Source organism: Tursiops truncatus, chromosome 1, assembly GCF_011762595.2.
Source record: "Tursiops truncatus isolate mTurTru1 chromosome 1, mTurTru1.mat.Y, whole genome shotgun sequence".
Lineage (NCBI taxonomy): Eukaryota > Metazoa > Chordata > Mammalia > Artiodactyla > Delphinidae > Tursiops > Tursiops truncatus.
The window spans coordinates 145,054,612-145,079,761 of NC_047034.1; the positions used below are offsets into that span (position 1 = coordinate 145,054,612).

The 25,150-nt window shown below is 55.9% G+C and overlaps 1 protein-coding gene across 1 annotated transcript; it reads right to left on the minus strand.

Annotated features, from left to right (window-relative positions):
- Positions 1-6,553: 6,553 nt before the first annotated feature.
- On the minus strand, positions 6,554-19,064 carry FOXD2 (forkhead box D2). Its single transcript, XM_019937719.3, has 2 exons — positions 7,949-19,064; positions 6,554-6,743 (listed from the first exon to the last, which is right to left on the minus strand). The coding sequence occupies exon 1, from the start codon at positions 18,694-18,696 to the stop codon at positions 17,245-17,247; it is 1,452 nt and encodes a 483-aa protein (XP_019793278.1). The 5' UTR covers positions 18,697-19,064; the 3' UTR covers positions 6,554-6,743; positions 7,949-17,244.
- Between the last annotated feature and the right edge of the window lie 6,086 nt (positions 19,065-25,150).

The following is a 25,150-nucleotide window of genomic DNA, read 5'->3' on the forward strand; positions in this document are numbered from 1 at the left end:
CTATTTCTTCTTCCCGAAAATTAGGATATTGTCCTCCACAGGAGGAGGCTATATTTAAGTAATAGATGTTGAGGCTATAATTAATAGGTGTTGAGTATTCAGCACATAGTAGGCACTCAAGAAATCCTGACTACTGCTACTTTATAACTCTCTGTGCTTTACAAAATAGGTACATTCAGGAGATGCTATGCTTTACAAAAGAATTCACCCCAGGGTCCCTTTAAGCTCTCAGCCCTGCTAGCGCATTTTAAACGGGATTGAGTTTGCAGAAAACCATTTACACGGGACTTTTCAAGAACGCGGCAGCCAAGGCACTAATAAAGGCAGGCAGATCTACAGAGAGAGCTCCCTGGGCAGACTCTCTCAGATCCTGTCCAGCAGGATTCTCTGAAAGACTGGAAACTAAAAAACATCTTCTGAAAACCCACAAAGACCCACGGGCTGCCCTCTGAGAAGCCTTTTTTCCATGCATATTTGGAAGGGCTGTGGTACCTCCAGTTATGGGTCCAGGCTTATGAAGACGATAGTACTAGGCTAACAGCATTGGCTAATGTTTATTGAGAGTTTCCTATGGGAGGGGCACTGTGTTCATTCCCATGCATTATCCTGCACAAGGCAGTAAAAGCTAATGTCTGTATAGCTTCAAGTGCTTTCAGATGAAAGAAGTTCCTATAATTCCTCACAAAGATCTCTATTGGTTGGTTTTTTTTTTCAGGTAGAGAAACCGAGGCACAGAGTAGGTAAGTCATTTGCCCAAGGTTACCCGGCTGTAAATGACAGATTATCAGAACCAGTCTAGCTCTGAAGTCCACCCCGTTACAGACCCACTGCTCTGTGCCCCGAACCCCCTCCCCACCAGCACTCGATCCAGCAGAGGCAGGACTGTAGGGCAGAGGATCCCTGCAGGAGGCACTGTCCCTCCCTCGGTCCCCTCCCTATCTCCCTTAGCCCTCCACAAGCTGTTGTCAATTGCACTGAAGTATTTACAGCAACCAGCGACCGCTGACACCTCTGTCCACGTGGGCTATAATTTGACGCTCAAGCTCTTAGACAGCCGCTTTTGAGCGCCGAGCTCTTCACACACGAGTGTCTCTCCCAAGAGCCAGGATGGCTGCCTCTCAGCTTCTCCTGATGCTTGCACAACTCTCCTGCTGGCCCCAGGCGTACACACACGTGCACGCATGCCAAATAAGCCATCACACACAGACACCCCTCACACACACAATTACCATCACAAACTGATCCGAGTTCGCTGTTCAGGACACACCCACCAACACATGATATGTATCACAGATCCCCAGCCCAACCAGTTCACACCCCTCTTGTCATCAACACGCAAGACACTACGTGGATAATGGCTGAGGGTATGCTGTGACTGCTAGTAATGTCCATCTCATACCCAATTCCATGAAATATGCCCTCCCCGTGTAATTATTCATGGGAAAATTATCCACACACCCAACTCTGCATTAATGTGACCAGAAAAATCCTGAATAGATTTTTTTTCACTTACTTGTGCTAAATACAGCTGTCACTTGGACGTACCCGTACCTGATCGTTGTTTTATCTGAGTGGTGGCTGCACAGGGGGTTCATTGTACTGTTCCCTCTGCTCCTGCGTGTATTTGAAAACGTTCCTCCTGGTGTGTATACCTAAACCCCTGACTACGTCTGTGTGTCGGTGCCTGCATGTGTTGTGGGACGGGGTGGGGCTGAGGGGTGTGCATGTGCTCTCACACTAGCACGGCTGCCTCTCTCTGTGTGTTTGCACAGAGCAGACCCAGCGCTGTGGCTCTGTTGCCAGCCCTCTCCCCAGGGAGTCTTTGCAGAGTAGGGTTGCCCTCTGCATAACTATCCAAGAGCAAACACATCAGAAACCAGATCCCCTCACCGCCCCCGTTAATGTAGCAGTTGGGGGAGGGGCATTCTGAAAGAGGCGAGGGAGCAGGGGATACAGGAGAACAGAGGAAGGAACTGGGACCAGTCAGTCCAGAGGAGAATAGATTCAGGAACACGTGCTCCTCTGTAATCACCAAGAAGATGGTCCAGAGCCGTGGACACTGACCGGTTGAGGGTCTGAGGAGGACATGGGCTTCCAGCCCCTTGGGAGCCCTCCGGGGGTCACCAGATCTGTGAGGACAGGGGTCAGCCCCCTGTCCTCAGCCCCCTTCCTGGAGCTGCTGAGGTAGGGTGTCTAGGAGGCACCAGGGGATGGAGGCGACAGAGTGAGCCTGAGCTGAGAAGCCCTGCAGAGCTGCCTTCTGACAAAGGAGATTCAGACTGGGGGCAGAGATCCCAGAAAGATGAATGGGGAGAGAAAGAGAGGGAAGAACAAAGGAGGGGGTAGGGGAGAAGGAATGTCTGAGTAGTACGGATGAGAAGACTGAGGCCCAAAGAGGACCCAGGGCTGCACTGAGAGATAAGGGACAGGAACTCTCGCAGCAGGAGCAGATAAAAGGACCAGGGTCTCTCCAGCAGCCTTAGCAAGCCACTGATGAAAAGCAGGTCCTGCCCTACCTGCCCAAGCTGCTAGAGTCCTCAAGGAAACCTCCCTGGGGCCTGGACCATGCAGAGGAGGGGGAGGGGTGAACATACTTCCCTCCGCAGACCCCGCCTGGAGGCCCAGGAAGGAGCAGGAAGCCAGCGAGAGGGAAGAAAATAAAGACCTGCCAGTAGGGGAGAGGGAGCAAAGGGACCGGTGGAGTCAGAAGATCAGAGTTCAAGTCCTGATGCTGCTATTTCCGGTGCAACCTTGCAGCAGCCCTGCAACTTCTCCAAGTCTCATCTGGAAAATACAGATGCCGATCCCAAGGCCCCATGTGGACCAAATGAGACAATGGTGATGGAAACGCTTTCTGGCGAGGTCTGTGCGCCTCCTCATTGATGGAGGTGCCAGCAGGGGAGAAGCCATGAGACAGACAGAGAGCAATTATCTGCCAACATGGAGATTTTATTCTTAATACTTATGTGTGCTGCTGTGTCCTGCCTCCTCCCACAAAGGATCTGAGTTGTCTGAGAGGGAAAAAAAATCACTGACAGACTGACTGAAGGACAGATGGGTGGACAGAGGAATAAAGACAGAGGCAACAAGAGGGCAAGAGACTTCCAGGGGGAAAAGGTCATTCCTTCAGACATTCAACCTTTCCTTCCCAAGCATCTTCTATGTTTGGTTTCAGATGACCTTCCCCAGATAGAAGTGTGACAAGGTCAGTCTACTCCTCTCCCTATTCATTCTCCTGCGTACAAGACCAGACACTATTTCCCAACCTGCCTGCAGTTAGCTGGAGCCGTGTGACTACGTTCTGGCCAAGGAAAGTGGTCAGAGTGATATTTGCCACCTGCAGAACTGGCCCTTTTAAAAATTCCCCCCAGAATTCTCTACTCTCTCTCCTCCTCTGCTGAGTTTAGAAGGTCCAGTGGAGGACGCCAGGCACCTAGAACTGGGGTCCACAATCCCAGGGGGTCAATTATAGAATCCGTTATGTGGGAGCTCCATAAATTTGGATGAGAACATTTTTACCTTTATTTTTACAAACCTCCAAACTGAGATTCAGTATTTTATTCGATTACAAAGAGAGGCAACAAACCACAGTGGTATTCCCCATACCTGTAACTGTGCCATCCATAGAAATCACAGATATTTTTCTATATCATGTTAAGTGGCTGCAGAAATATCAAAAGGTCATTTATGCTGAAATTGTACTATTAATCCCTTTGCTGTTTTCTATTTAACTTGTTATATTATTACTATATCAAAATGTTATTGTATTATCACATCCTATTATGTCAAAAAAAATTTTAATATTTTGATACTTGAATTTCAGTATAATCGGTTGCTTTTGGACTCCTGTGAATTGGATTTTATGCGTTGAAAAATCTTTATTCTTTTTTTTTTGTCTGCGCCGTGCAGCATGTGGGATCATAGTTCCAGGGATCAAACCCGTGCCCCCTGCAGTGGAAGCGCCGAGTCTGAACCACTGGACCACCAGGGAAGTCCCCAAAAATCTTTATTCTTAAGGGTCCATTGGCTTCAACAGCCTGCCCAAGGGGATCTAGGACACAAAAAAGATAAGAGCTCCTCCCCTAGATAATGATGGAGCCCTTAGAGGGAAGTCCCTGGGTCTCTGAATGACTCCCCGCCCACTACCACCACCACTGATCTGACATTTGGATTGTGAGATGACTGAAAAATAATCTTTATTTGTTAAACTACTAAGACTTTGAGGACCTTTTATAATACAGAGGGGATTCCTTGTGACTCCAATAGGAGTCCAGGGTGGACCTCTCCACTTAACTCTGGACTCACTCTTAGCTCTCCTAAATGCCCTTGCTCATAAAGGATGGAATGCCCTGGATGCCTTCCCCTCATACCCAAACTTCTACTGTCCAAATGCTCCCAGACTTTCAAAGCCCAGCTCAAACGCCACCTCCTGCAGGAAGTCTCCCGGGCCTTCTCCCCCTCCCAAAAGTCCCTTGCCCCTGAGCTGAAGCACCAAGGGCTAGCAACATCAGACTGTGAGCTTGCCCAGGGGTAGGACGTTGGATAAATTCCCTTCCTGTCCCCTAACCTACACCCACCCCTACAGTGGGTCCAGGCCAGGGATGCCAGCCATGGTAGGGCTGGTAAATGTTTGCTGCGTGGGAGGCAGATGAGTGGTCAAGGAACTGTCTGTTTGATTCAGTTCTACTCCCTTATAACCCGGTCCAGGTCCACACTGTGTGCTTGCTTAAGGAAAATGGGGGGAAGGGGGAGGAAGGCACTAGTGCTTTCCCACACTGGGGCCCCAAGTTCCCTTCTCTTGAGATTATTTCTGCTCAGTCTGGATTTCCAACCAATACATTTTGTCCTCTAGGTCTCTGTAGTTTGGGTAGCAAGATGAGACTAGAAGTCATGAAGGAGTTAAAAACAAGATGAGTTGGATGAAAGATACCTCCTGTGGGTCCCAGCTGAGTCATCCTCTTTGTTCCACACCCTTGAAATCCACTTCCTCTTGCCCACTCCCTTCTCTTCCACCCCACCCTCACCCTCAACAGGCACTTGAAGCCCCTGGCATTGGACAGGGAACACTCATCTTCTCCGTGCAATTCTGGGAGCCCAGACCTGCTCCCTGGACAGCTGCTGCACCATGGGAGAGTGGGGATGGTGGGGAGTGACTCTCTGGTCCCCTCTTTCAGAGGGTGCCTACCAGCCCAAGCTCCTTTCAGCATGGAGAAGAACTGAGCTAGAGTCCAGGCCACCTTTCTCCCTTCAGGTTCTCTTGCTACACTGGCGCTCAGGGGCCCCCAGGCCCTGCCCTAGATACTGCTGTGCCCACTTCTCCCCCACCACACAGGGCACCAGAGACCATTACTGCTCTACTAAGGGTCAAACTTCTGAATAACATTAACTCCACTTGGCTTTGAGCAATGTGACGCGTTTTTGGAGCACTTCCACGCACACGTGGTCGATCCATTCACTCGTGTGCCAGGGCTTGTGTCACGTGCTAAGAACAGTGATGCACGGGATTCAACTCCTGCCCTCAAGGAGCTCCCAGTCTGGTGAAGGAGGTGGAGCAGTGAGCAGAAAACACTCCACAATAAGTTCTTCAAAAGCACCAGGCGTTGTAGAAGCACCGGGGACAGGATCTCACACCAGGCTTGGGAGATAGGGGTCAGAGAGGACGGAAGGCTTCCTGGAGGAAGAGACACCTGAGCTGGGAGTGAACCAGGTAGAAAGGGGGAGAAGGGACAATCAGATGCATGAACCATAGAATCACTGGCTCTCGGGCTCATCAAAGGGTAGACTCAGACTCCTAGAATCATTTTTCTAATGAACAACCATTTATTGTGCTGGATGCCATGCTGGGTAAAGAGATCTCAGAATCAAAGGGATCTCATATCCCAAAGCCAGCCTGGCTTCCATACCATGCTCTTGAGGGGCAGACTGTCTCTTCCAACTCCAAAGACCTGAGGAGAGGAAAAGGGGTCTGAAGATGCCCTAGGTGTCGAATGAAGGGTGAATCCCCCCTGATGGTATTAAAGGATCTCTCGGGGATGGACAATGGCACACCAGGAAGGGACCCTGACTCCCTGCAGATGCAGTGACTGGTAGCCCAATGGTCAGAGCTCTGTTGACTGGAGGCAAAGTCAAACAGGATGGAGTTTTGGGTGATGGCCACTCTTGCCAAGAGGTTCCAGCCTGGCAGAGTGGGGAAGTGATTCACCTCCTAAATTACATCCTCCAGCTAGTCTCTCGCAAAGTCCCAGGTGTCTTCCTTCAGAGTCCGTATTACAGTTTTAATTAGATATGCACTTGTCTGTTTCTTCCTCTCCTCCGCTAGATCATCACCACCTTAAGGCCAGGAACAACATCTGTTTTGTTCACCACTGTATCCTCAAGCACCAAGCAGGTAATAAGAGACTTGTTGAAATGAATTGAGACTGATGAGTGGATATGGAAGGACATTCCAGCAGATGAGGGGCAGCCTGGTGATAAGCTCATTTCATTTCACAGAGAGCAGCACTGGGTCCAGAAGAGGATGGAGTTGCCCCAAGATAGAGCTGCCAATGTATATGGAGGGGTGGGAGGGCAGGGAGGACTGTTGCAGAGGTGGGAGCACAGACACAGAAAGGCGCTCATAGCCCTGGCCCCCGAGATGCCCCAGCCTCCACGGAATCAGTTCCCTTTAGGAAGCCCCCTCCGCACACTCAGCCACCGTCAGGGCAAGCCCAGCCTTCTCTTCAAACGGATGTCCCAGAATCGGCCTATAGAGCCAGAGGGGGAAAGGATGGAGCAGCGAGCGGTGTGGAGGCGGGGGTGGGTATGAGGAGCCCAGTTTTGGTGCTAGAGCTAGGGGACAGCTTCAGCACCTAATCTGTGCGGGAAAGCCTTGCGAGCGAGAGCAGAGAGCCACCCCGGTTAGCCCAAGATCATCCCGTTAGCATTTTAGCACGGATCGGCCCGGGTCAGTGCAGGGTCACGCCTGTTAGCGCAGGGTCAGGCTCGCTCAGAGCTGGGTCGTCCCCGTCAGCGCAGGGTCATCCCTTTTAGCGCTGGGTCGGCCCGCTTTAAAGCAAGAGCTTCCAGGTTTGCAGAGTCAGCCTCTAACGAAGGGTCAGAGCGGGTGGGGCGGGGTCACCTCGGTAAGCGGTGGAAAAGCTCCGGGTACTTTGGGGCCAGCGGCGCCCCCAAGTGGCAGGGCCCCGCCGGCGCTCGGATCCGGCTCGGGGAGGGTTTCAGGAACCTCTCGTCCTTCACACTCAGGTGGGGAGCCTTGTCGACCCAGGCCCCCGGCCTCGCCCTGCAGGAAGTGCTTTGCTTCCCAATGTTCCTTACACGCATCTTTGGGGCTCTTTCTGCTCACAGCATGCAACTGCGTGCCCGAGCGTATCTGAGAGCAAGAATCCTAGATGCTGGCGGCGAGCAGACAAGTCACCGGGAAACTCCAACCCCAGCTCCTGAGGAAGCGACCACGGAGCCCGGCCCTTCCCCTCCCGCCTCTCCCCACTGCCTTGGGTCTCAGTCTGCAGGCACACATTCTGCGGACTTGTCTCTGAGACAGCGGTCCACCCCCCACCCCCAGGCTTTGGGTACTTCCCGCTACGACCCCACACACTCTGAAGTTCTCAAGTTTGGCCTGGGACGGGACACTGGGGAAGAGGCAGAGCACAGCCTGGTTCCCAGCCCGGCTTTGGAACTGTTCTTCCCACATCGCGGGCCACCTACACTGGTTCCAGTCCATCCAGCCCCTCTCCCACCTCCTGCTAAACACACGAACTCACCCAGCGCTTCCCAGAAAGGGGGGCGGGGTCTCTGGGTGAACAGAGACTGGAGTAAAGGGAGCTGGGGGAGAGGCTCCCGGTCACTTTTTGGGCCAGCCTCCTACCCCCTGCCACCCTATCCCGATGCCATAATGGGTGGGGCTGGGAGCTCAGCAGGCTGCCAGGTAGGCTGCCAGATGGTGACTCACCTTCACACTCCTCCACATGGTCCACAAAGGAGATAGGATTATGCAGAATCCAGGGACAAAGACACACCTGGAGACTCGGCCACCCGCTATGGCCCTGGCAGGGGAGGAGAAATCACAGGGTCTAGGTTGGAAGTTTCTTGGGTCCAGAAAGGAGGGAGCCAAGCCCCTCACTCTCCTGCCCCTCTGTCTGTGCAATGGAAGCCCTGAGGTGGCCACCTGGACTGTGTCTCTGGAGTCCCAGCACAACCTGTGGCAGGCCAGCTCTGTACCCTCCTGCACCCTCGCTGCAGAGTGATAGCTGAGGGAGGAGCAAGCACTCCTCGGCAGACTAGAGGGAGGAGCTGGGCAAAGCCACTGACCCCAGACGGGGAAGGCGAATCCAGGCTGACATAATCCAGCTCATTTCTCACACAAAGAAACTGAGGCTCAGTGAGGGCAGGAAGGACTGGCCCAAGGTCACAGAGAGCACCGTGGCCAGAATCAGGAATCCTCTCCCCTCCGCCCCCTCTCCGCCCTCAGTATTAATCATCTTCAGGGTAGGTGCTAAAGTGAAGACTGCAGAGGAGGCGAAAGAGCCATCAAAGCCTGGTATCTTTTAGGGGTCAGTGTAACTCAGAACTCCTATGTGCCCGTGGGCGCGTGCACGTGCCCCAGCCACACACGCACGCGCGCGCGCGCGCGCACACACACACACACACACACACACACTGGCCTACAGCCAACCAACACCCTTCAAAGCCCTGAAGCTGGGCCAGCACATCCATCCCGATCCAGGAAGGAATGGCTCCAGCCAAGGCAGCCTCAGGCCTAGATGATCCAGATTCTCTTCAGTTATTCTCCAGTGTGTGAAAGGTCTAGATTCTGACGGGGCATGGGAAGCAAGGCTTGGAGTAGCCAGATGGATGGACTAACTGACAGATTTGCCAACAGACTCACAGAAGCAAGGAGGGAGGGATGCTACTGCCTAGGAAAACTGAAGGGAAAGAGGCAATTTACTGGCAAACTCTGACCATTCCCACCCCCCTTCCTCACAGCCAAGCTGCTGCCCGAAATTAGGCTCAGGCTAGGGCCGGGGGAAGGACTCGGCTGCCTGCCCAGACCAGGGACCCAGCGTAAAGCTAAGCACAAGATGCTCCTGCTCACCCACACTCCTCCCGGCTGCCCCCTCGTTCACCTAAGGGCAACCTAGCTCATGCCCTGATTTATCCGGATAATTGTTTGCTCTCCCACACCTTGATCTCAACGTTCCTCCAGTCCTGCCTCTGGGAAGAAAGGAGAATTCAGAGACATCCATAGTGCAGACAACACTTAAGATTTCCCTCGAGTACCAGGGGAGATGCTGGGTTTTTAGTTCCCTCAAAAGATCTAGGTGAATACTTTAATTATTGATGCTGGTGCATAGAGGCTGCAGGCTCCAACTTTACACCTGGCATCCTGCTGAGCAACTCTGGGCAAACCCCATCCTCACCCCTCCTCTAGACCTGCTTCCCCATCCGTTCAATGTTAGCCTTGGAAACCTTGCAAGCTCCGGTGTTACCGGCTCTACACACTGCACTTGCCCCCTTGCTGCAGGAGATCAGTTTCCTAGGAATGGAAGGAAAAACTCCAAAGCACCTGGGGACTGCTGACCAGGTCCCTCTGTGCAGGCTGGAGTCGGGCGGGGGCATCTCACGGCACCAGGCAGGAGAGCAGGTCAGAGGCCAGACAGAGCCTCTTAGCTACTCTGGAACAACCTGGATCTACCCATCTAAGGCAGGCTAAAGGGACTGGACACCAGCAGGTTAGGGATGAAGCGGGAGCTTTGGGTGGAGGCTAGCCTGATCCACTGCTGGTCCGGTCACTGTGTCCCTCAGCACCTTCACTGGCTGCTCCGCAATCCCGGCTGTGTCTGCAGTGGAGAAGGAAGTAGGGAGAAGGTGGGCAGGTCTCAGTCTTAGCTAGAAGAATAAGGGAAGAAGCTCAAAACTGAGGCCTCCTCCCCACCATCACAGAGACCCCTTCCTAACCCTTCCACTCCAGTTCTCTGCACCCACATCCCCCCAGCCTCTGCCCCTGCCCAAGGAGGAGGGACCACACTCTCACACTCACAGTGATACAGTCACAAATATACATGCTAGCACACAAGTATTCAGCCCCAAGCAGTCACCCACACAGACACGTTTCCTCTCACACACAAACATATACACAAACACAGACCCCAAATACCCAAAAATCACATACACATGGACTGTGATACCTGGATACCATCATCACAAAGTGGAAAGCTACCATCCTTAACCCCTAAAATACTAAGCTTTTTTTTTTAACCTCAAATATGGTGATAATCACTTCTTTTGCCTTTTCTTCAGTTCTCAACTATCGGAATTAAACTGCATCTAATGACACTAGGCACATGTTTGCTGCTTATACCTCCAGTACAATCCCCAGCACACAGTAGGTGCTCAATAAATATTTGTGGAACGAAGGAGCCAGAGAGTTAAGAGATGTCCAGGGCTGGAGGCAAATTAACTCGCTGGTGTTTGATCCTTACCAGGTACCTCCTCAGACAGGAAAACTGTTCTTCACACAAACTGAGCCCTGACGCTGGCCTTACACTCTTCAGCTGGTCAACAGAGGGAGGAGGGACAGGGTAAGTAGATCAGAGGCCAGAGCTGCTGCCTGGGGCATCAGAACCCAGAAGCCGCGCCTCACAGTCCGTCTGCCCTTTTGTTGCTATATCGAAGACTCATGGGTTTGCAAAAGGACCCTACGAACAGTCCTCTGATCCTCCAGCCTGCCTGGGGCTCCACAAAGCATGGCTGTCTGGGGCGTTGGGTTGTCCAGCCCGCAAGGCCGTCCTACCAGCATCTCCAGCCCTGGAATCCTACTCCTTGTACTGGGAGCCCCGGTTCTTGGATCTACTCGCCGGCTCCGCAGCTGTTCCGCTATGTAATCTTGGTCTGGTCCCTCCCGCTCCAAAGCAGTAAGTGGAGCCACGCGGTGCTCAGGACCCTCTAGGCTCTTGCCATCTGGGTCCGAGGCTAGTTTAAGTGATAACCTCACTAGCTGCCCTCTCTGACTGGAGTGACACGTGGGAAAGGGAGAACTAGCTCAAAATGATTGGATATTTACAAGGAATTCAGTTGAGACGTGAGCCCACAGGGCCATGAAGACGCAACCCCGAGGGAAGGCGTGGACTAGGGTATGTGGGGGGTGGGAGAGGTGATTTCCCCCCACCCAGCCGGGACCCGCACATCTGCATCTGAATGGGATGGGGGAACTTGTCAAGGAGTCCTAACAGCACCGACACCTGCTGGGGAAGGGGACACAAAGCAAGGGCCCTCTGTAAGGGGCGACGAATTAATTTGGACAATAAGCCCCGCTCCGGCACCCTCAGAGGCCCCCACCGCGCCGCACACACACACACACTGTTTGGCGGTACCCACACATCGTTTGAAATACGCTTTTCAGGGCTGCCGTGATTTTTAGGAATCGAAGGGACTGATTTAAATATCTTGTTCCCCCAATAATTCGCCTTTTCCAGTCCTAAGATCCATGTAACCGCAATTCCCAAGATACTTCTGCCTGCGTAGGCAGAAATGCCCCGGAGGTAAGACCATCCTAAGGCGTTTTTCCAACATCGGGGGAAACGAACACAGACCTCCAAGGCCCCGGCTTCCCAGGGCGAAACGCTCAGGACCCCTGTAGCAGCTGCTGTGAGCATCTCCCCAGCCGCCCGGGCGTGCGGGATCTGACGCGTAACCCTCGGGAGCCGAGCATATCTCCGAATAGCTGGACGGGAAGGAGGCGGGTACGGGCTGAAGACCGGGGCCCTGTCAAGCTCCTTCAAGAGGACGAAATTGCGGCGAGGAGGCTGGCGTGGCCGGGAGGAGGGCACCAGCTCAGACCCCTGACGCGTGGAGAAAAGCAAAGGCGCAGACAACGAGCGACTTCCGCTCTGAGTCCGTGTGGATCGAAAAGAGAGAGCTCCGCAGACACCCAGGACTCGGAGCTGAGAGCCGAGCGAGGGTCAGAAACAACCCCAGGGGTGTCGGCGCCCAGTCCATCCCGGGGACGCAGGCACCAGAGGAAAGCGCCTTCCTTCCGCCACGGTCCGAAGCCTCGGGGGCTCCGGAGCGGCCCCAGCCTCGGGCCGCCCTGCTTCTCCGCTACGAAAGGAGGCGGTGCCAGCTCCGCCCTGCGCCGCACCCACTAGCTCGCGGAAAAATTCGTTCCCTAAACCAGAGCTGGGAATCTCAATCCTCCCTGCATCTTTCTATATTGGTACGTCTATGCCGACCTTAAAGAACAGAATAATTCCGCTCCAAAACTCCAATTAGCATTTGTTTTGCTCTCAGATGCCCTGATAGACGAAGAGCTTAGGACGCTGAATTATCCTGTACGACCTCTGCCCACCTTTAGTTCTCTTTCACCGTTTCTCCGGAAATCTCAGAGCTCCAGCCCCAAGGTCAAATGTGAGCTGAGTCTCAGCATCCCAGTTGGTCCTCCTGGATGCATCACCAGGCCCCAACCCAGACAACCTTTTGAACCACGTATCGGAATAATTTAGGCGCAAACCCAAACTCGCCTCGCTTCTCTTGGCGGCATGCGCAGCGTTTGAGTTAAACTCCGACTCCGGTCCATAAAGACCCTAGCCGATCTGCCTCCTCACACCGCCCCCCTAAGCTTGAAATCCTACGAGGCACGCTCCACACGCAAATCTTTTCTCCCTTTTTCTTGCCGGGTCCCTCGTTTAAATAGCGTCAGCGCCTTTATTCGCCTGACCCTAAGCAGAGGAAAACCCGCCTGATCATCATTGTCTGGTCCGCGACCGGCCCCACCCCCGCCCCAATCAGTGTCACAAAACGCCCCTTTCAACAGATTCCAAACCCTCTTCACCCGGGCTCACCGAGCCTTCAACTTCATTAAGTGCGCGCTACGGCGGCGCTGGAGGAGGCGAAGTTTAAATAAACCGGAGCGGAGAGGGAGGAGGGGTGGGTTGCTAGTTGAACCGGAGAGGGAGAGAAGAGTTTTTGAAAAGGGGAAAAAAGTCATCAGGGGAAAAGCGCTTTGTAACCACGAAGACGCGCCCGCTGTGGCGAGAACAAATTGGATATGGAGGGGAAGTGTCCGCCCCCACCTCAGCTCCCGCTCCTGGGTGGTCCGGGGAGCCCCAGGAGAAAGAAAGATGGGGAGGAATCGGCGGTGAAAAGAATTAACCACTTTAATTGGGCTGCAAGAGAGAAATGGGGAGAGGCTCACCGATGTGCCCCGATCACCCAAACAAAATACCCTTCAGTAAAATAAAATAAAATAAAAATGAAATAAAATGTCTGCCTTTAGCCTTGGCTAAAAGATGTATGTCAAAGTTTGAGAATCAAGGCTGTTCTCAGCCATAGAAAGCAAATCTGCAAGATGGGGAAATTCTGCCCGGAAAAACCCCCTCCCTCTTCTGTGGCCTCAGGCCTCCCGGCGCCGGATGAAAAGGAATGAAATTGAACGAAATTGAACGAAATGAAGTGAAATTGACCAGTGAAATTCGCCAATTTTCTTCCCCTTTAAACTGCCCGCTCTCAGCAGCACTCTCTGAACCCCAAGCCGATTTCTTAGCATTTTTTTTCTCACCTGGAGACATGAAGGTGTGCCCTGGATATTTTCTTATTATTGTCACTGATCGTTGTAGCTTGCGGGGGCAGAGGCTCAGCTGTATCCACCCAAACAGCCAGGGAACCCACAAGGGCCGCTCCAGATGGAACGGCCTATTTCTCCTCCCAGGAGGCTGGGCTCCCTCCTAGGTAAGCCGACTTACACTGAACACCCATCCTTATGCACCCAGAGGGTGGGAGGGAGCCCACAGAACCTCTTACAGAACCTCTCTGGTCTGGGGGAGAAAAAAAAAGTCCCAGGACTCTACCATACAAACGTACAATTCCCTCAGTCTTCTCCTTGCCCCTCCCTACACTCCAGGCCCCAGGTGGGTCCTTGCCAGCTCTTAATTAACAGGTTCCCAGCCCACACAACCTGAAAAAGTTCTGAATTCAAAACACCCTGCCTTCTCCCCTGCCTTCAACAGTGCACATATCTCAACAATTCTTTTCTAGTATTTTTCAAGGCCAGTAATTATATCTGGCCCAGATCTGGCCTTCTTGACCCATGGGGAAACCAGGGTCTGAATCATTGGTCTGGGACCCCAAAGCTCCCTAGAAGCACCTGCCTGTAAGGATGCATCTCACTCTTCCCCAATCCTCTTATTTCTCGCTCTTCCTGATGCAGACCCTCTGCCACATACATCTACACCAAGCAGTAAGCATAGATAAATTCACACACACACACACACACCCTTCACAAAGACACACTGAAGAATCCAGAAGGATCCACTGCTTCTCCTGGAAGTAGCAGGTGTGGAAATATCTATCTACATCATCAGATATGAATTCTGGCTGACTTAATTTTCTCTCTTCTACAGGAGAAACAAATTGGTGTCTTTTACTTGAAGCTCCAACCTACTATCTGGAACTGACATATTCATGGAAAATGAGACCATGTAAGCTATAAAGTGTTTTACTAAGGGCAAACACATGGTCATGTTCAAATGTTCAACCTTCCTCAAGTGAAAAGAAATGAAATCAAATTCAGCAACAGAAGTCAATGAAGCAGGCAGCCAGAGGCCATTATCCCAGTATCAGCAGACATTCCCTTTTTCCCATTGAATGTAACCTTACTTCTCCTGGACTATTCGATAAAATCATGGGAAGGTGGCTCCCTGCATTCAATCTCCCTCCACTCCTGCAGTCTCTCATCAAGATGGAGGAAAGGGCACCTCACCTCCGGCAGAGAGGCTGCATTTAACATATGCGCCTCGAACCTTGTCTCCATTGGGCAAGCGGTTAAGAGACTTAGAAGTCCCAACCCCTCTTCCTCAGCCCTGGTGTGTTCTTCTCACCCTGATCCTGATTCTGACCCTCTTCGTACAGGGTACTCTGTCCTCTACCTCTTCTTTCTTTCCTACTGCTCCTACTGCCTGAGAATCTGGCTAAAGCAGCCTGTATGGCTTCTCCCTGTCTGCCCCTCTCAAGTTCTCTACATCTGGTTCTCTGACCCTTTCTTCTTCCTCCTCTCTGTCACTTGTTTCCCAACACTCACCCCCAGCATGTGTCTATTTTCTGTGAAGGCTGAACTGCCTCTCACTGCACCTCCATATTCCTCTTTTTCTCCTATGACCGCAGTTGAATGTTCAGAGAAAAGAGCTAAGTAACCATCTTTGTTTCACCCCAAGCATCACCTCTCACCCAACACACTTGCAAGTCTGGCCACTGGGAGTTCCAGGCACAGGGCTTATGGAAGGCTCCAGCCAGCCCAATGGCTTTGCACTCAACTCTGGCAACAGGTTCCAGTTCTGAGCGTGGCTCAAGGGTTGGGGAGGTTTACCTTAACAGAGCAGGGCCTCACAGACTCTCTCCTAGTTCATAGTGCCCCTCTAAGCTTCTCGGGCTGGAGGAGAGAGGGGTTTCACAGTCTCCAATTCAGGCCTTTCACTCTAACTGTTCCATGTGCCAGGAGTGGGAGGGGGTGGCAGGGGGGAATGCAAAGAAGGCCCTACAATGGCCAGAGAGAGACCTCTCTCCTCTTAGGGACACAGAAAGAGATGGTGACAGAGAACAGAAAACACAGAGACACGTTCACAGACACACACAGAAATAAAAACACAGATATCCTGAAATACAACCAACGCCCCGCCCCTGCAAAAAAAGGACAAAAAGCAAGGCTACGTGACAACCCAGACAAACACAAACACAAGCTCCATAAAACCCCCCAACTATAGTAGCACAGAAAGACTTACAGAATATGCATCAGTAAACACTTTCACTCAAATTGTACTTAATGGGTATAGATAGTGTCCATGAGCACGAGGTACCCAGATCAGCCCAGGCCACGCTAAAGTCGAAACTGGAAGATGAGAATCCCCAGGTGCATTTGAAACAAAGCCTCTCTGCGGAACCCCAGGCAGAAACCTTCCTGTGACCAGAGCGAAAATGAAAGCGCTGGAGGGGTCACAGTCTTCCCAGAATCCTGGCCCCATTAACAGCCAAAGGCCAAGGCCACACTGTCCCCTGTATCTGATAAGCCCAAGCCCTCCTCTGCCTGCCTGGGCTGCCCAGGGCCCTTCCTCACTCCACTCTGCCTAGGAGTCCGGGAGGCCCCGGACTGGGAAAGGGGAGTGCAGACAAGCAGACAGAGCTGGTGACTGCTAGAGTTCACGTACATTTATTCAATTGACACCAATGGGGAGTGGGGTGGGGGGAGACAGGTTTTTCTTTTCTTCCACACAAACCTTCAAACAGTTTCACAAAGTCTCCCCAAGTGGAGAAGTCTAAATCAATGCACACCCAGTGGACAGAGAATGCAGATAGCAGCCCGCTGTACAGATATTTACACATAATTACAGGACCCCTGCCACAGGATGTGCCCTGGCCGCCCCCCGCCTCTCCAGTCCCTGACCCAGACCCTCCTCTCCCACCCCAACCTCATTGCCTTTAGCTACAATAAATATCCCAGGGCCTGGGACGTAGCAGACCGCTGAGAGGGCTGCTGGCCCTGGATGGCTGGACCCAGCCGGCCACGGGAAAGGGGTAAAGTTTCTTCAAAAGCGCCCCAACACAAAAGAGGGAGGATTTTCCTCAATGGAGTGGGATTCCGGGATTGCGCACGGATTGTGGAGACCCCTCGCTTCACCTGTCCGTTCAACTTCGCCTGTGTAGACATTGCTGTAGGCTTCCAAGAGAACGAAGTTCCTTGGAGAACAGCAAGGAAAAAAAAAGTTGAATTTTTCTTTTAAGCACAAAGCAGAGAATAGGTGTCTTTAAATTATAATATTGGACAATCAGGGCCTCAAAGTTGGGGAAGGAGTGTGGGAGAGGCAGAAAGGGAGACCTCTCTGCGAAGTTGGTGTTTCTGGCGGGATCTGCCGGGCCTGGGCGGGCACCTCTCTGGGAGAGCATTCTTCCGGGGCTGCCGAGAGGCGCAGAGACTGGGGAAAAGCGAAGACTTCCCCCTCACCCTTTTACTGCTCAAACTGGAACGGGATCATGGCCAGCGACCTCGTCGCATAGACCCGGGCCTCCCCCTGAGCGACGGAGCCCGCTTCGTCCCAACTATCGGAGAGATTCTGAGCGTGGAGCCTGAAGTGCTAAGTCACGCGCGCCGGCCCCAGGTCTGGAGACTCTTCATAAATAGACTCCCTGAGTTCCGCTGCGACCGCAGGAGCTCCCGGGAGAGGCTGAGGAGTGCGGGCTTCAGTGGCCCAGATCCCGGCACGGTCAGAAGTGGCAGCCACTGAGGCCTGCTACTTTGCCAGCAAACGAGGGCCCTGAGGACAGGAGCGCGTCCCCGTGGTGCGAGAGGCGGATGTGGCCGGCCACTGGAGCTAGGGCTGGGGTAGTCAGCATGGCCAAGACCTGGGCCTGACCCCCAGGACCTGCCGCCGCCGAGAACGGCGATCCCGGGGAGCCCTCGCCCCCGCCCGGGGGTACTGCCCCGCCGCCACCGTGGCCCATGATGTGGTCTATAGAGAAGGAAGGCCTCTGCCCGGCCCCGGCGCCCCCGCCGCCCGCGTCCGTCTTGAGGCCCTGGCGCAGGAGCGCGGTGCCTGCTGCGGGAGGGCTCAGGGACGCGGGATAGAAGGCTTTGGCGCAGCCAAGCTCCGCGCCTAGGAAGGCTGGCAGGCCTGATGGGCCCGGGCCCGATCCTGTGCCCGGCGCAGGGGCCGGAGCCGAGGCTGCGCCCGCGAACACCGAAGCCGTCGGCGGTCCGGGTGGAGGCGCCGCGGCACGGCCTGGGGGTACCGACAGCTGGCAAGGTGCAGCGGCGGCGGCGAAAGCGAAGGCGTGCGGGTGTGGATGCGGGTGCGGAGCCGGGCCCGGCGGGGGTGCGCCGTAGGCCGGGAGCGCTAGCCCGTAGCCGTAGCCGTAGGCGCCATAAGCCGCGAAGCCCGGCAGGAAGGCGCCGGCGTCCCCCGCCGCCGCAGCCCCGCCGCGCAACAGCAGCTCAGGGTGAGGGTGCGTGTGTGGATGCGGCGGCGGTAGCGGCTGCCGCTTAAAGCGCTTGCGGCGCCGCAGGAAGCTGCCGTTGTCGAACATGTCGGCCGACTCCGGGTCGAGCGTCCAGTAGTTGCCCTTGCCCGGGTTGCCCGGCTCGCGGGGAATCTTGACGAAGCAGTCGTTGAGCGATAGGTTGTGGCGGATGCTGTTCTGCCAGGCGGGGAATTTCTCCCGGTAGTAGGGGAAGCGGCCGCTGATGAACTCGCAGATCTCGCTCAGCGTCAAGCGCTTCTTGGGGCTCTGCAGGATGGCCATGGTGATGAGCGCGATGTACGAGTAGGGCGGCTTCACCAGCGGGCTCCGAGTCGCCGCGCCCCCCGACGGCGGTCCGGGCCCGGGCCCCGCCGCGCCCCGGGCGGCCGCAGTGCCTGGCCCTGGGCTTCCCGCTGCGGCCGCCGCCCCTCGGGGCGCTAGAGCGCGGGGCTCGCCGTCCGAGCAGCCGCCGGATTCCTCCTCGTCGTCAGCGGCGTCCCCCTCGGCTTCCTCTGGAGGAGGCTCGGGGCCGTGGGGGAGTAGGTCCCGGGGGGCGCGGGGTCCGGAACGGGCAGGGGGCTCCCCCCCACCGCTGCCGCCGCCGCCGCCCACCACGTCTATATCTGCGTCGGCCTCGGACAGCGCGGCCGGGGAGCTCTCGGAGGACATGATCTCGCAGCAGCAGCTGCCCAGGGTCATGGTGCCGCCGCCGCCACCGCCGCTCTCCGGCTCCGCTCCGGCCGCGGCTCGGGCTCCGCCGCGCTGCCTCTGGGGCGAGTGTGTTTTGCGCGCGGGCGGGGAGGGGGCGGGGGACTGAGGCTGGCAGGGAGGGGTGTCCCCCAGCTCCGCAGCGCCCCCTCGTGGCCCACTCGGCCGCTCTCACCTCTCGATGAGCACCCGACTGGGGGCGGCTCTCTCCGCTGCCCTGGGAAACCGAGCGGGGGCCTGCGCCCCGGGCGCGGGCGGAAGGAGTTGAGGCCTTCCCTTACACAGCCGGTCTCGGCCCCCAGCCGCCCCCCTACCCCGGGAGGGGAGGTCGGTAAATTAGTTCTTCCCGCCTGGCGGCAGCCTAAGGCGGAAGAACGCGAGCCCGGGGCGGAGCTCCCTGAGCTGGGTGGGGCGGGGGCGGGCGGAGTGCCTCCGCGGAGGGGCCCGGCGGGAACAAACAGCCGCCGCGGCGGGAGCGCGGATCGGGTGGCTCGAGGCGGGTCCTCCTTTCACCGCAGATCCCGCAAACTCTCCGCTCCCTGGGGCCGCTGCCTTCAGTGCGCTTAGCCCTGGATGTTAAGGTTCACGCGGGCTCCAGCCGGAGGTGGGAGTAGTAGCGACAGTCCCCACCCATCATCTCCCCAAGGCAGCGCCCGGGCCACCAAGGCCGAAGCGCAGTTGGCGCGCCAGCGGAGCCTGAGACGCCCGGACCAACGCCGCCGGAGGGGGGCCCGAAGGAGCCCGAGCGGCTTCCGGCCCAAGGGCAGTCGCACTTGAGTGATCGCGAGGAGCACACTTGGCGTTCTCAGCCTCGGGCCTCGGAGAGGTGAGAGATTCCGGCTGCGCCCCTCTCCTCCCCTCCAAGGCCGGGACCCCGTCACCCATCCCGTCGCCGCGCCGCGTGGCTCCAGACGCGGCAGTGTGTGCGGGGAGACCCGGGTAGCGCTCCGCCTGCCCGCCGCCCGCTTCCTAGAACTTTTCCGGGGCGCTTCGGTTGTATTTTGGGAGCGCGGACCGGTCCATCGCCGAGTTTGCCTGTATCCGACCTTTTTCTGTCTTGGTATCCGTTTGTCTCACTCAAGCCCTGTAACTCTGTGTTTCTCTCGCCCTCGGTGAATCTCTGCCTCTGTTTCCTGTGGAAACTCTGCATTTATCTGGATGTCTGTTCGTGGGTCCGAGAATCCCTCGCTCGATTTCGTCGTTTCTCCCACCCCCAGTCGCACTGCAGGGCCACTAGCCCTCCTCCCCACTCCCCTCTTTTCTGGCCGGTCTTGCAGGCTCTACAGACAGGCAGCAGGACCCCCACCGAGACGTCCGTCAATGAACCCTGACCTCAACCGCAAGCCAATGTTGCCTTCATCTCTCAGGATCCTGTGCACACAGTGTTGGTCCTGTGCCCTTTTTCTCGCCAGCTGGGGTCCTGCCCATAGTCCTCCTGCTCCCCTGGCCTCCCCCCAGGAACCCAGCAACCAGTAGCTCCAGCTCAGACTGGGCCCATCTCAACCTCTGGGGGTGACAGGGGAGATGGGCGCTGGACGTGGTCAAGTACTGAGCCGATGGACGGGCTGCTGCCCCGACAGCGCCCCGCCGTGGTCAAAGCTCGGGCATGCGAGGCGCGAGACCCGGCTGCGCTCAGCTGTCACAGGCTGTAGGACAGTCAGCAACTTACTTCCCCCTTCCAGCCTCAGTTTCCTGCTCTGAATAGAAGTTAAGAGCCCCTGGCGCCAGGCTGCTGGGATCCCAGTCCTGGTTTCACTACTTACCTGTTCTGTAATATGTTGCTATAAGTCTTTGTGTCTTTGTTTCTTCCTCTGTAAAAATGAGGTTGAAAACAGCTACCCTCTGACTAATGTGTAAATGTAGCCATATCATTCTAGGCTACTTACAAAGGAGGGTATTGAAGGCACTTTGCAGACTCTTGGGGAGAGAGAAATGGGTTAGGGGTGGTATCACCTCCCACCTGGGTCTCAAACCAGGGTCTAGCCCTGGACTGGGTTACTGCTGCTATCTAATCCTCTCCGGTGCTGAATTAGGTCCTCTGTAGATAAGTGCTGGGAGTGGGGTGGGAGGGGATTTGCAGCCCCTGCAGGCTGTATCTCAGTAGGGTCATGTGAGGGTGGATGAAATCTCCCTTTCACCCAACAGTAGTCTCCAATGTAGTGTATTCCACAGGTGGGGCAACAGAAGCCCGCGGTGGGCGGGTGGGCGGGTGAGGACTCAGTCTCTTACAACATGATAGAGCATGGCCAGGTGCACCCTTGTCGTGGAATCCTCATGATAGGGTTCTCCATCCTCTCCAGCCATCCGGCTAGGAGCAGAAGAGAGTGGAAGGCAGGTCTGGCTGCTCATATCCCGTGAGAGCACGTCCACTGGGCACCCCTTTCTGGGACCTCAGACCAAGGGGATCCACCCAGTATGCTGGGTCTGCATAAAAAGACTGTCCTTGGGAAAAAGAAGAGATCCGGTCCTCAAACCATTGTCAGGAAATTGGACAGTGGCCCTGGAATCAGAATTTCCTAGGTGATAGGTCCCTCCGGGGGCGGGGGGAAGGCCTTGGAGAGAAGTATTGATATTTTGCATGAGTCCAGATAAACTCAGATACCCAGCATTGCTAGATTTAGCAGATTTATTTTATCTGGCAAACTTACACACACCCCAAGCTTGCTCATTACTACGTGGAGCTCTCTCTGACACTCACCATCCACCACATACACACCAGCTCCAACCCAGCTCAGCTCTGCTAATGTCTAAGTAAGTGGAGGGAAATCAGCATTGACATCACGCTTCTCCGTCTCACTTTCTAAATGTCTTCATTTCTAAAACGGCAAACGTGAACCAGTAGCTTCTTTCTTTGCCAGCACTCTCTCCTGGCTCCCCACGCTCCAGCGCCCTGCCCAAGTTCAGGGTAAGACTAGCGGAGGCATTTGTTGCCCAAATATCCTGGTTCTTGCTCCAGTCAGGACTCTACTTCTCTATAGAGCGGCTGCAGCCACCAGCCCCCACCTCTGCCTGGCCCTGCTGCACACTCCATGCTGCTGAGACCCAAGTTAAGGAAAGGGGACATGGCCCCCCAACCCATTCTGCAAGGTGATTCTTAAGAAATTCTCCAGATTCTTAAAAACACACAGTTTTATAGGAGTGGAAACTGAGGGCCAGGAGATCCAGTGACTTGCAAGGCTTTCGAAGGGCCCCCGAGTTGAGTTGGGCCCAGATGTCCAGGCTCCCAGTCTAGAGCTCCTCTATTTATCCAAGTAACTCTGCTTAACCCCTGGACGAGCTCGACTCTTGCCTGGGGAGGGGTGTTTCTGGGAGCCTCTCATTCTTCCCAAGGCTCTGGGCAAATTTGTTTTGAACAATGCCAGAAGTACATGCACTGGGGATGGGAGAAGGGCGACCCGGTATTCGGGATTCGTTTAGTTTCCTGCCCGTCTCCCGTGGCTCCAGGCTTTCCCATCTGCAGGCTCAGCCTCTCTGACGTCTTCGGGTCGTGTGTGCGTCCCCGGGTGAGTCTGTCACTGCGCTCCGCGAAAAACTGGGTGCTCTCCCAGAAGCCCGGGCACCAGCACCCATGCCTGCAGCCTCCAAGAAGCAGGAGGCGACAGATTTAGCAGGTCTTGGTTACAATGTCACTGGTAGTTCCCAGTCCCCCTCCTTCCTCTATCTCACTGTTTAGCCACCTCCCCTGAGCAGCTCAGAAACGATTGGGAGGATGCGTTTGGGGGGCGCCTGTTCAGGGGTTTTCCACTCCAAAATGTTCGGAGCACCGGGGAGAGGTTGTTGCGTGTTTATTGCGATGTGTTGCTGTCAATGGCGTCCCTCCCCTCAAGCTCCTCCCTTCCCTTCTTTTGCTCCCTGTAGACGTGCTGTTCTCCTCGCCTCGCGGGAAAGGAGAACTCTCGGATGGTTATGAGAATGTAATTAAGTCAATCGCAAAACCGGCCGACAGCGGCGCTGAGCTTGCTGGAGGCGGGGGCGCAGCGCGGAGATTTCCCTCTGCCTTCCCAGGATTCGAGGGCTCAAGTGCAGCGAGCGCGGAGGTCCGCCCTCGGTGCAGCCGGGCTGCGAAGCTCCGCCTGAACCGGGCAGGGGACCCCACGCCTGCACACTTCTCTAATTTTATTCACAAACGTGGCCAGGCTCAGGGAAAGCGACGAGACCCGCGCAGCCACCCCCTTTTCCCGTCCCTCCCTGTGGCCGCAGCGGGTTCATCTCCCGACCCCTTTCTCCTCCACATCTTCGCCTGCTCAAAGGCGATCGGCTCTCTTGGCCCTGAGTGGGAGGCGGGAGACTCCAGATTGTGTGACCTGCAGGGGCGAACTGCAGGCGGCGGGGCTCCCCACACACGGGAGTTCAGGGAGACGCCGGCCCCTCTTCGAGCACAGAAACGGCAGGGCCTCCGCGTGCGCTCTTTCACCCCCAGGCGCGGGCTCAGGGGTCGGCGCCTCTGCGGCCCCTCACAGCTCGGGTACCCTCCACCTCCTGGAGGAAAAGTCTTTCTCTTCTTCCAAGTGTGCACGGCCACCGCCCCCTGGCTACGTGGTCGGGGCCCCCGCGAGCACCCTCCGGCCGCAGCACTGCGCGGTCGCTGCTGTACCAGGGCGCCTCGGAGCCTGTGCACTCCCGTTCGTTCGCGGGAAGAGGGTTGCGGGCTTAGGAGAGGGTGAAAACAGCGCGGCTCCCAAACCGCCCGACTTGGGGCGCCGGCTTCGCAGTGACCAGGGCAGGCCCCACACGCGTGGGAGATGTGCCGCCGGGCCAGGGGAGTAGGGAACGCTTCCAGGTGTGGCAGAGCGTGGGCCTCAGGTCAAAGTGCCCTGCTGTGTAAGTGCGTCCTGTGTTGCCGGGTCCGCGCGCGTGTGACTGCCCCTCCGGGCGACGGTGGCTTTGTGTGCCCAAGTACGTCCGTGAGCGACTGGCGCCGGTGCCGAGTTCTCCCTTCACGACCGCACATCTGTGACGGGGACAGCCCTGGAAGGCTCGCCAGCCAGGCCCACAGCTCCGCCTCGGGTCCTGAAGGGGTGCGACCTGGTCGGGGGCTGCAGACCCACTTCGGGCCACAGCGTGACCCCGGCAGGGAAGGAGGATGTGAGAATGCGAGCCTGGCCAGGGGGCTGCGACAGTGGCGAGGAGAGGGAGGAGAGGGTACAGGGGCTTCGAGCGGAGAGCCAGGAAAACTGCAGCGGCCGCCTCCTTCCTACCCATTCCTCGCCGCCTGCGAGGGCAGCAGTGCCTCGGGAACCGGACGGCCTTTCGCAGACCGGAATTGGGGCGGCGAGGGGGGTGGGCGTGCAGAGCCGTCCGAATTCGGTGCCCTACCCTATACACACGAACGCACACACACGCAGTCACGTTTAGCCTTTCGGAGCCCCCGGCAGAGTAACTGGTGAAGCGGTAAGCCCCCGCGCGGGCGGGGAAACATTGCCGGGCCTGAGCCTTCCGAAGCTGCTGCGGAGTCACATAAGCCCCGCAGAAGCCGAGCGAGGGGACCAGCGGGAGTTCTGGCCCTGCGGCGCGGACGCTGGTGACGGATTCCTGGGAAACAGCGACCTCTGGAGGAACCGCGCATTCACGCAGAGAGGCAGGAACTGAACGACCGTGTCTGGGACCAAAGCGCCCCTTCCCCACCCCACTCCTTTGGCAAAGTCACCCAGAGACTCAACCTCCAGACTCCTCTTTGCGCATGCTTGCTTCCTTTCCCAGCCTGTACCCAGGCTTCAAATCCTGGCTCAAATCCCGCCTTCTCCAGAAAGAAGCCTTTTTGAGAACCCAACTCATCTTCCCCTCTTCCTGCTCTGAGCTCCTCAGAACCTAAAGCCTGAAACCTCTACTCCAGCAGTACACTGCACTACACGACCCACCTGCTTCCTGCCTCCCCTTCTTCAAAGAAACCATTAGTCCATCCACTCCACCCACCCTTTGCATTCCTCGCTGGATGTGCTGTTTTTCTTCCCCACCCCACCCCACCAGTAAATAAAGAATGAAGTCATTTATCCCAAAATTGGACTGTAGATTTTCAAAGTTCCTTTCCCAGATGGGGAAATAGAGACCCAGAGAGCGGCTTACTTGCCCAAGGTCACACAGCAAATCGATTGCAGAGGTGGAACCAGATCCCTAGTCTCCCATTCCTCAGCCCAGAGCCCTCTCCATTTCACCGGAATGGGGAGGGAAAATGCAAGAAGGAACACGTGTGTGTGTGTGTGTGTGTGTGTGTGTGTGTGTGTGTGTGTGGTGAGGCAGGGGGCGGGTTCCTGTTCCAGGACCGGGTAGTAAGGAAGGAAGGGAGGGCAAAGTTGCCCTGGAAGGTCAGACTCTTCCTTCCCCCAGCTCCCAAACCACTTTGAAGGGCTGCATATTTCAGGGGTTGGCTGAGTGTCTTACATCAGCAGTCACGTCTGCTGGAGGCTGCAGACAGCTTCAATTCAGGCAAATACCACCCTCCCCTCTG